At 36.8% G+C, this 11,381-nt stretch overlaps 2 protein-coding genes and 1 long non-coding RNA gene across 5 annotated transcripts in view; 2 read left to right on the top strand and 1 right to left on the bottom strand.

Moving 5' to 3' along the window:
* Positions 1 to 11,381, bottom strand: part of LOC144649741 (allene oxide synthase-lipoxygenase protein-like) — a 178,064-nt gene that overhangs the window by 55,139 nt on the left and 111,544 nt on the right. The gene's annotated exons all lie outside the window — the stretch shown is intronic.
* LOC144649737 (uncharacterized) overlaps positions 1 to 11,381 on the top strand; it is a 32,960-nt gene that overhangs the window by 13,464 nt on the left and 8,115 nt on the right. The window contains exons 11-20 of one of the 2 annotated variants that reach the window (XM_078509307.1): positions 5,815 to 5,889; positions 5,985 to 6,065; positions 6,163 to 6,234; positions 6,843 to 6,914; positions 7,271 to 7,342; positions 8,020 to 8,091; positions 9,135 to 9,206; positions 9,346 to 9,417; positions 10,338 to 10,409; positions 10,966 to 11,037. In XM_078509307.1, coding sequence (XP_078365433.1) covers positions 5,815 to 5,889; positions 5,985 to 6,065; positions 6,163 to 6,234; positions 6,843 to 6,914; positions 7,271 to 7,342; positions 8,020 to 8,091; positions 9,135 to 9,206; positions 9,346 to 9,417; positions 10,338 to 10,409; positions 10,966 to 11,037 — 732 coding nt within the window. The remainder of the gene's footprint in view (positions 1 to 5,814; positions 5,890 to 5,984; positions 6,066 to 6,162; positions 6,235 to 6,842; positions 6,915 to 7,270; positions 7,343 to 8,019; positions 8,092 to 9,134; positions 9,207 to 9,345; positions 9,418 to 10,337; positions 10,410 to 10,965; positions 11,038 to 11,381) is intronic. The other variant, XM_078509308.1, reaches the window with a different exon arrangement.
* Positions 22 to 4,814, top strand: LOC144649697 (uncharacterized). 2 transcript variants are annotated; one of them, XR_013569926.1, is made up of 4 exons: positions 22 to 1,474; positions 2,757 to 2,854; positions 3,127 to 4,197; positions 4,341 to 4,814. It is a non-coding gene; the product is annotated as an uncharacterized LOC144649697 (long non-coding RNA). The 2 variants fall into 2 exon arrangements; XR_013569925.1 differs by having other exon boundaries at positions 3,127 to 3,364.

The following is an 11,381-nucleotide window of genomic DNA, read 5'->3' on the forward strand; positions in this document are numbered from 1 at the left end:
TTTTATGTCTGAAGCTCTGCACAGAAAAAGTGAGGGTGTTAAAGAACACCGAGGGTAGTATAAATTTACACCATGTCCGTGTTACCACAACACCAACATGGTGTAATTATAACAATACACTAATTCAGTGTTAACTAACACCAAACTGGTGTAATGGAAACATTGTGCAACACCTTGTTGGTGTTTTTTTACACTGCAACCGGGTAACAAAAACCTTGCACGGGTTTAACACCGCTAGTATGTAATTTAACGCTGGATCGTGTATGCCAACACGAAATAGTTGTGAAATTACACGAAATGCCAATTACTTCTTGTGCCGGTAAATGTTCAAGAAAGACACTTATGTTAGATTATTTGATGTGCTGCAGACCGATACTGAAAAAGACCTTACCCAAATAATAAAGGAAATGCCGAATAAACCTAGCTGACAAGCATGCATTGGTATCAGTAAAGCTGAGAAGAGTTATGAGGAAGATGTCACGTACAACACAACAAGTCATGTACACACTTTTTCATTATACATAGTAAAGGAATAAAACTGAACAGTTTCACTTTTGCTGGATAACCTAAACCTTATTCAGAAGGGGGAGGGCCGTTCATAACTTTGTCAATATTTAAGAAAAAAGTAATCTAAATTTACATGCGCCTGGGAACAATTTTTGGTCAACAAACCACATTGGAGGAACAACCTCACAATGAGCAAGAACGAGAAGAACTTCGCGAACTGAAATCCAATCTGAGCATTGAGTTTTACCTACGGATAAAAATCGTTGACCCTGTTGATCGTTGGGCCTGCTCTTTTGTCAACGATTTGGGTTCTAGTTGAGGCACTTAGAAAATTGTATGATAAGCTGTCATGTCGCCAAGTCACGCAACAGGACTAGTTTGCTTATCGCACAAAAGGAAGTTGTAGTTGTTCTTCTACTGTTGGACGACTTTGATTGAAAAAATGTAATAATAACATCAAGACGATACAAATAAGAAAACACAGAACGCTTTCTCCTACTGTGATCAGCAGGGCCTGGTGATCAGCAATATTTAGCTTGCGTGCATGTTTGATCGTTCGTGATTGCAATTTGACAGGTCATTGACAGCTAAATAGCTAATTATGATACAGAACAATTTTGAAGACTTAAAAACACGCCATGTCACGAGATGTTAAGAATCGATCTAGTCCTCTAACTAAAGAACAAATGCAAAATGCAATCTAATAGAATATTTGCTTAAATAAATAAGACAAGTGTGACATATCTACGATGCCTCGCTGTGTGAAAAGGTGGTGTACTTGGTGACCAGGCCTTCGGATTGTCATCCGGTACCTCACATCTAACGTCATCAAAGAAAAAGGCGGGAATGACGTGACCAACCTTTTATTTCGGCAACCGCTCAAACAGGGTTCGTTGAGAACAACTTGTTAGAATCTGTTATTCACCGTCCTCTTGTAGGAATCTCCGGGCAATCTCCGTGATCAGAGGTAAGTCTTCAATAATTCATGTTTTACTTAGTACTGATTGTGAGTACTGCAGTGAGTAGAAATAGAGGATATTTCACGGTGGCGAGAAGATATGAATTTTATGTTCGAGCGGCAAAAATGTATTGTTTTTGCCACTCGAACATCAAATTCCTATCTTTGAGCCGACGTGTAATGTTTTTATATTATATAGACAAAAACTACAGAAGTGAATCGAAAGCACAAACCTTTTAATATGTATAAAGCGGTGTTTGGCATCGACAATGTTTGGCAGCCGTGCAATAGCGCGGGATGGCTGTTAATCGAGTTTATGCGTACACGCAAATTGGCGCTAACTGAATTTTATAGCTCCCAGTAGTGGGAGGACAATGTTCACGCTTCATGTCGTTGACCAGACGAATCCCTTTGCCGTGCGTTAAAGCGGAACGTTGTCGAAATTTTTTTCAGTTTTAAACTGAAAATATACGAGATTTTATACTTCACAGACTTCAAGAGCAAAACCTTGCGTGCCAGTTAGGAATCGTCCACATGGATCGATTTCCGGTCCTAATTGTTCACTCGCAACATGCTAGGAATATGTGGCCGTTTGTGTCTTTGCAGAACATCATACAAGAAAAAAAATATGTTTTATAAACTCTACGTGAAAATAATATATATTTTATTAACTGTTATTACGTGCAAATGTTTCCAAAGATCAATTTGAGTTCTTATTAAAGGTACAATTCCTACCCCAATTCCAAGCCCATACAACCTCCCAATCCCAGGAGACCATAAATCAATTTCTCGCTAAAACATTGTGGGGAAGGGGAGGCTTACAACTTTGAGAGGGTAGTGGCTCAATAGAACATTTTACAGCATTTACATTGCAAATTAAAATACCCAAGCACTGATATACATGTAACCGCAAAAATAATAATGCCTTTGACAATGATAATAATAGAGAATACCCCAAGCCAGGGGGATGGAAAAGCTGACACATGCACAAATGAACCCCCCCCCCCCAACCCCTGGAATGGACAGAGCCATAACTGTGTGCAATTTCATGATGGGATAACCTTATTCCTTTTGCAATAAAAAACAAGATTGTGTTGTTTCAGAAAATATCCATACCTCTCCCATTGAAGGTTTTTGGGGTGGGTATGGATATTTTCTGCACATTTCAGGGCCAACAAATCAGACCATGGACACTGTTGGTTTCAGTACTGAGCAATCGATTTTGCAACATGATCTATACATTTCTTTCTTTCTTTCTTTCTTTCTTTCTTTCTTTCTTTCTTTCTTTCAGAGAACCATTTTTATTAACATGGCTTCATTTTTTGTGCGAGGATGTAAGAGAATGGATGAGGAAGGAGGGGTTGAAGGAATATGTTGACTTTTTCTGTGGTAAGACAAGATCAGATTGTATTTTCCATAAAATTAAACTGTTGGTGAAGATGTGAAGTCCAAACTAAGGCTAAAATTACTTTTGGATTGTCAACTAAAATCGAAATGACTTTGTACTGATTTCATCCCCCAGTAGACTATAATAACTGAAAACGCCAAATAACAAAACAGGTTGTAAAGTTTTCAAAAGCCTACATGTACTTTGATGGTTGTGAGGTCTTGTAATACTTATTTTTTTGTACTGTCCTTTTTTTCTGTGGTATCAACAAAAGATCGTGCAATTGATGGCGAATCACTAAAGTGCATGAATGAAGACACTCTTAAGACCCTCGTGCCCCTTGCCGGTCCCCGTTTGAAAATAATGGAGAAGATTAACAAGTTGAATGCCCAGGAAAGCACGGGAAATTGTTCATTTCAATCGATGCCATCTGGAATGCCAACCATTGTGGTTCAAGAGGACGAACCTCTGGCTGCTGATAAAGGTGAAACATAAGGCACAAGTGACAAAAGGTCAGGTATTATCAAGTAGGACTTGACTATAATAAATATTTTTAACTTTCACATGGATGTCAGCGCCACTCAGAGGCTGGGAGCTTAGATAAAGAATGACCTTTCTACTAATATTTGGCCATTAATCGTTATTTCTAAGCAGCATTATATCACTATAGCAGTTTGACTGTATTGAGCTTTTTGTCAAACTTTAATCAATTTTAAATTTCCTGTTCAATGACATTTCAATCCTAAATGTTTTTGGTCTTCTTTCAGACTATGATTGCACCAAGTTTATTGTGCCACTGTTATTCTCTACCAATTCATCATGTTGTGGGCTAATCCATAGCTATGTAAAGTGGATTTTCCGCTTTTAACTAGCTCCAAAGTTGAGTCGGATTAATTATTTAAACCACTCATTACTTGGAACATTATGAATTGGAAGATTGTAACAAGTGGTCAGCAACAACAAAACTGATAACAACTACCAGTACCACAACAACAAATTTTGCCTGAAAAATGAATCTCTATATGAGCGATTTATTCAGAAACATGGCCAATCGAACGAATTGTGACCCCTTTTTTTTATCTCCAAGCGTAGATTGAAACGGTATAATCATAGAATTTCGAAATAACATACTTGATTATGGGTCTATGTTTATTATTTTATTGTTGTTTGTTATCCATCTTTAGCTTCTTAGAACACTCTAGAAAGGTGTGGATGTAGTAAACTGATTTGAATATTGAAATATTAGAAAGAGTTTGAAAGAACTTCATCGGCAGGGGAAACTTGAGTCTACTGAGTCGGTTTTCTTCCAGCATTTCTCGTTCTTCAAACCAAGAAAATAATAGAGGTGGGTCCATGAAAGTTTCAAGAGCTACCATTCAAGGTGTTTATATCCCCCATTTCATAACAATGTTCATCAATGTTATCTGGTATTGCTTAACTATATAAATCATAATTAACACGATGTCGTTTCCGATTTTTTTCTTGTAGAATGGCAGTGATGCAAAAGAGGTGGCAAAAGGCAGAAGGGAAGGAATGCCTCCCTTTATGATCTTTGAAGGAGAATTGCACTCCCCAGACGATATCTTTATCAGTGGGGAACAGGATCTCTTTTTGAAGATATAATTGGGGGGCATACCAGTGCCCTGATCACCTTGCTGTTCTTATATTTCGTGTGCAATATTCAGTACCCAAAGGAATGCATGAACGTATATATATTTCTTCAGAGATACGTGCTAGACATACATGATAGCGTAAGACTTCTTACGAAAGTGAGAATGAATGAATGAACTGTTAGGACCACTGAATTAAAAATAACTATTTTGGTTTAGACATGGCAAGGTTTTGTTACTGAAACCTGTATGTATGTTGTTAAAATAGTCCGTCCTAAGTGTGCTTCTTTGTAACTAAAGTTAACAGTGTTTTTTGTGACTGATTAAATACTGAGAAGGGAAACTAATGAAACCTCAGTAGTCATCACTGTACGTACTCTTAAGTTACCTACTTTCCCTGTTTAGTCAACTAGAAAGAGTGTTAACATAGCACCTGTATGGTGTTGTTATAACACAACTAAAAGTGTTGATTTACGCGAATTTAGTGTAAAATACTCATTGGTGTAAATTGACCTAATTTCGGTGTGCACACAGCTGCAAGGTGTTTTACACCATATCAGTGTCGCTGATACACTTATTTAGTGCACAAGAAACACTAAAGCAGTGTTAAGTAAGCGCCTTTGTGGTGTGTTTCAACACCTCAATTGGGTTATATAACGCGACTTTGGTGTTAACTTACTCTTTTTTGGAGTAAAATTACCCTGATTATGTGTTGTCATAACACTGCGTGGGTGTTTTTAAACGCAATCGTAATCGTAATTATTTGTAATTTACACCATGTTGGTGTAAATGTACACTGTTGCAGTGTTAATAAAACACTAAATTGGTGTTCACACAGCTGCAAGAATTTACACCTTTTTGGTGTTACCATAACACTCTCGATTTTTCTGTGTGTGGTTTACTTCACGTCAAAAGACTTTCTCTTTTAAGAAGAAAAAACTATCTTCATTGTGGATATAGTGTCAGTGCAATTATAGGCGTAAAAAGGCGACGAGAAAATGACTATATCTTACGGAAACAGCCTAAGCTAGGCAGTATGTTGCCCCTATCCAGAAATGTTTTGATCGATTCTTGGTCCAAAGTAATCTTTGTGATTAGAAAAAAGAAGGCAATCATAAGGGAGACAAGCGTCCTATATTTTGGGTGTATGTTAGAAGAAAAGGGAATAACAGAAGTTGTTGATTGATATGGATACTGCTAGGATTGAGCCCTGGTTAATCAGTATCGAAGGTTCTGTTGCTTGTAAAGGGCAGAAGTTGAAATGTTGTTTCAGAACTAGACTAGAATGTATGCTTGTCGACCAAAACATTTGGTTTATGCGTGACATTCATTTTCTTGCATCGCTGTGAAAGGCACCTGAATGGAAATAACATCAGCGAATTAAACAACTACACGCTTGAAGGACTTCAATACAGCACTAGAGAAATGTAAGTATAAACAGTTTAAACTTCAATATATTCTGAGAAGTCGGTAGTCTCTTTCGGTAAATGCTTTTTATAATCTCTCGGTTTTTGCATTATAGATACCTGGATAAAAACAGTATCAAGACATTAACGCCAGGAACCTTTGAAAATTTCGAGAAATCAAAATACTTTAATTATTTGTAAGTATTTAAGTTGCTACGTCAGTGAATAACCAAAAAATATTTGAAATTAATTGACACACTCCAATTTATAATGGTTTATAATTTGTTAACGCAGATCATTAGCTGGAAACAAAGTTAACATTCTCAAGAACAAAACTTTCAATGGCCTTAGATATCTATATAAACTGTGAGTACCTTATAATAAGTAACACGATGGTATAATTTCAATAAGACCAGTACGGTCGAACCTCCGCTAACGGAGGCGCTTCCCGTTGGTGGACACTTTATCCTATTCCAATTGTAAGGGGTTTGAGTGAATTTCTCGCATTCTTTGCCAACACTGAAATGTAACACACGTATTCAGGTTCAGAATATGCACTGGTACCGAAACCGATTCAATTCAGCTTATTTTAGTTTTAGTAAAAAGACATTATCTTGGTTAAGTCTATTATAATGTAATAAAAACTGTCATATGTGTTACAAACGTATGCTTTTTGAATTTACATTTTCATGTATGTAGTGTATTTCAATGATCAATATGAACTAACCGAAGAGTAAAAAGTGAAATATTTATTTTACATTTTATTGGTCACTTTGGGGCTCGGAATTTTTTCCGAGTTTTTAAGTTAATGCAAAATTTACATCATTGTAGATTTCTACAGAAAGACTCACTTGGCTTCTGTTTGAGCAGTAACACCAAAAAGATTCGAAAATAGATTTTTTAAAACTTGTATATATATGTTAGCATATTGTTGCCATATACCTATGTTTAATGTTATTTTTTTGTGTCAACAGTTACCTGGAAAATAACAACATTCAGGTTATCGAGGCTAGTGCGTTCTACAAAATGTACAAAATATACGCCATGTAAGCTTACAATACGTGTCATAATAAAGTGCAGTATACTGAAAACAGTTTATTTAGTTTCAAGCTCCAATGAATCTTCCCCTAAATTCTTGTAACGTCGCTTCATGTAACAAAGCACATTACCAAAGGTAGCTGCTGAAAGAAAACCCTAATTCTTTGCAGATTCATCGTAAGTGCGAAAATAATTTTACAATATATCATTTATTTCATTCTAAAACCACAGTTCATAAATAAAGCATTTCTTGAGTATTGTCGAAGTAATGAAATTTGTTTCCACTCCAAACGTTACAATGAATGCATTTTGCAAATACTGATGTCTAACATACGCTGTATTTTATCTCACACACACATTACAGAAATTTGAATGGAAATCGACTGAGAAATATCACCAACGGGACATTCTACTACAGGAAAACACTTCGAACACTGTAAGTGGTGATCTGACTAGATTTTAAATCCGAATTGATTCGATAGAAACGCTGTGTTTATTCAGTGTTTTTTTTTTGTTTTGTTAGTGAATTGCGCGTTGTGTTTTTTGGTAACAGGGACCAGATGGGTGTACGAGTACGAGATCAAGCACGAGCAAAGCTTTCAAATTTCAATCAGTTACGTTTCTAGATCTGACTCACTCCACCCTGTTGCTGGCCCTGGTTTGCTGGCCAGATGTAATAATCGAAAACATAAGCTCTAGATTTGAAAAGTCGTAATGATAGTCAATCATGTTGTCGGATCCGAAGGTTCATAATATTGGCGCCCTTTAAAGTTACAGTTAGATGCCATGGCGACGCTAAAAGCGCCAAAAACTGGCCTTGTTATTTAACCATATCGGTGGTCAAAATAGGTAAACAATATAGAAACCTCTACTTATATTTGCCTTATATACATCATTTTCCCATGCTCAGACATTTTTTATTAAAAATCAAGTAATCTGTAAGCTGAAAATTTAATTTAACGATTCTTAAAGTGCAAGGCAACGATGTTGCCTATATTAGTTTTCCTTAATAAATTCCTTCAGCTTTAACCACATCATTTACAACGGCTGCGATGCTTTTAGAGGCGATAAATGCCTTCTTTAATTAATCTAAATTTTACGTTTCTATTGAAGGGTCTTGTCTGATAACAACATATCGAGTCTTCCTGAAGGAGTTTTTGCCACGCTTAAATCCGTACGGATTCTGTAAGTATTAACCCTCAGACGTACAAGCAGACTCAAACCACCACCGTCGAACAAGGGGGAGAGGGAGGGGTGGATATCTCTTCACGATGACATAATTTTTTGTTGGCAATGACATCATCTTGGATCCGTCGTCTTGGATTTCACCATTTTCTTAGAAAGTCAGATAATAACGAATATTGACGCAGAATCAGGCCAGAATGCCTATGGAATGTAAAAATAAGAATGTCTTACAATTCCGTTCCAAAAAAACTGGAAAAATAAAGAAAAATGTTAAAAATGATGATTTTGTCCAGACATGTTTGTAGTTATGACGTTGCCATGACAACGTCAAATGTCATGGGCACATGGTTGACCATTAATATTATAGAAAGGGATAAATGAACAGCTACTACTACCCCCCCTCACCCTGAGGGTTAAAATCACGGTTCGATTTAAGTCTAAGATCATAGAGACCATTAACATCACAACGACTGGTACATTTCTCACAAGTTTGTTAGCCAGGGCTATGATCACTTTGAACATAGACTATGGCTATGGCGAGTGCTATAATACAAAACAGTGTAACTTTCGTAAAATTTTTGTGCGACAAGTTCTTAAAGCTATTACAATTAATAGACACCGGGAAAAAGTTTCTTGAAGCAGAAAAAATGGCATACGCAGCAGTTTTGCGCTGAATTGTCCCCTAAATTATTATATTATTTTCAGTGTTAAAGTTAAAAGCAATTCAACCACATTTTTTGACTAAGGGCTAATGCTCCCGTATACCTTACGGTCATTTTCCATCTCATTCCATTACCATATTGGAATGTTGCGTTGATCATGTTTTGTTACTATTCCGACAGACTATAAAGTAGGAACAGGTTCAGGATAGTTGTCGGTCGGTCGGTCAATCTGAGTCAGTTAGTTGCTCGCCAATTAGTTATTTAGGTAGACAAATTATGACAAACACAATTTTGCTTAAAATAGAGCTCTCAAGGGATAGGATCGGTAAAGTTTACTGAAATGCATGAATGCATATTGAAAATATTTTCAATTTGTTACAGGAATCTCACTAATAACCCTTTGCAGTACATCCACGCCGGGCTTTTGAGAGGCTTATCTCGCCTTACTGACCTGTGAGTAAATAAAAAAGGCTTGTTTTTGAAATTATGTGCTGTAACTTTAACAGTCCCTCGTAAAAAGGACACTTTTTATGTAACGAACAAACACTAACAATATCGTTATCTATCCTTGATCTTTCTTCTTTTTCGACAGACAAATGGAACTTTGTGGAATAAAGGAGATTGAACCAAAATCATTTGCGTCATCTAAGCCACTCCAAACATTGTAAGTTTTTGCTTTTACAGATCAGTATAGTTAAATCAGTACTCTTCTAGGAAATGACAAAGCCTACTCTAATGGTAGGTATTTAGTTGGTTGGCCTAGAATTTAGATTTTCAGAACATGAAAGTTAACCAAGGTTACCGTTTGCTCATAGACTCAATCTGTGTTATTAATTATTTGCCACATCGAGTCTTCTAGGTAGATTTGTGAAACTTAACAGATTTTGCTTAGTGCCATTCCCTGGAAACAAAATTAATAAAGATAAACAATTTTAATTTCTTCATGTCCAAATCAGCGTCAAAGAAGGTGCCTTTGCCTCAAACTGGAATATTATTAAACTTAAGATTGTGACGATGATAGTCATGATCTTGGAGTTATACCTACTACGTCCTTTAGTACTGATATGCTCGTGCATTGACTGGCAATTTCCATTTAATATTTCATATCAGATTGTGTGCAGTATTTCAAACAATAAATTAGGGGTCATGAATGGTCCCTCAAAATGTCGCAGTGCTCGCAATGCTCGCAACATTTTAGTGGGTGCTCGTTTGCTCGTGCTCGCACATTTTTACAAGTGCTCGCATGCTCGTTTTTCAATGGTGTAACTTTTTGAAAAGTGCTCGCTGCTCGCAAGGCTAACTTTTGTCAGTGCTCGTGCTCGCAAAGAAAAACGCTTTGCTCGCATGCTCGCAAATGCTCGCAAAGACCATTTGATACCCCTATAAATTGTGTCATGAGTTTTTTTTGAAAGTTCTAATGTGGCCTAAAACTACTGTTAAATATTCGTTAAAAATCGGAGCTCTCGCCGCCGATCCACGGCATCATCAAAATCGTTAATTATTAGTTAAGAGTTGTGAATTAACCTTTGTTAGAGTTTTATTTTGGTGACATCGTTATACATTATGTATTTGTATCCACCTTAGAAACTTGGCGAGAAACTCGCTGAAAAGAATCAACAATACCTTCTTTAAAGATCTTCGATACTTGGCACATCTGTGAGTATGTAATTGCAATTTAATTCGTAGTCTTGTCCTTCACACTTGACCAAAGAGACTGCAAAGGGAAGCGTCTATCCGAGTGGCCCATACTTGCTGGAGCATATCCCTGTTTACTTAGCATTAAGTGGCTAGGAATATTTCTACTCTCCCCTGAATGGGATGCTGGTCCATCTCTGGGTACTCCATTGGTGGAGAGAGGCACTGTTAGAGTAGAGGCACTGTCTTGCTCAAATACACAACACAATGACCCCGGCCAGGCCTCGAACCCGGACCGCTCGATCCGGAGTCCGGCGCACCAACCATTAGGCCACCGCGCCTAACATAAGAGAAACCAAGTATCAAATTGTGGTGGCTTTAGGTGCATTTAATTGGGACAGTATCTTGTTTTTTTTTTTCGATTGAAATTTTTTTTATTATTAATCTTTAGCAATTTCTCATCACAGAGAACATGATTGTAACGGTACACCAATCTTATAATCAGAACGACCTTACGTTATTTAATACCGTATAGTTTTCAAATAATTCTCAAACAGACTAACCTATGTTTTGGCAGGTACTTGCAAAAAAATGAGATTCAAATCATAGAGAACAACTCCTTTAAGAGTAACAGCTTCATACAGCGTCTGTAAGTAATTATCTGGTGTATGTGATTAGTATTGGTAATCGAATGGTGACGAGTGAAATTAGGAAATAATTTCACGCGCGTTGTGACAAAATGCAAGTGAAATTATTTCCTAATTTTACGAGTATACCATTTGATTACATTTTAATATCATAGGTGACAAATTACGCTTGCAATCGTAGGTTTTTGACTGGTATATTGCATCACGAACTCCGAGCTTTGAAAAGTTGAAAGCATACACTTTGCTCAAGTTCGCAAGTTTTTTAGTCTTTGAAGAAAACCTTTTAGAGATTCCTTTTTGCTGTTGTTCAAAGATGAATCAACTGTCAATTATTTCTCACATTATG

The sequence above is a fragment of the Oculina patagonica genome, chromosome 4, assembly GCF_052425735.1.
Source record: "Oculina patagonica isolate OP01 chromosome 4, crgOcupat, whole genome shotgun sequence".
Classification (NCBI taxonomy): Eukaryota; Metazoa; Cnidaria; class Anthozoa; order Scleractinia; family Oculinidae; genus Oculina; species Oculina patagonica.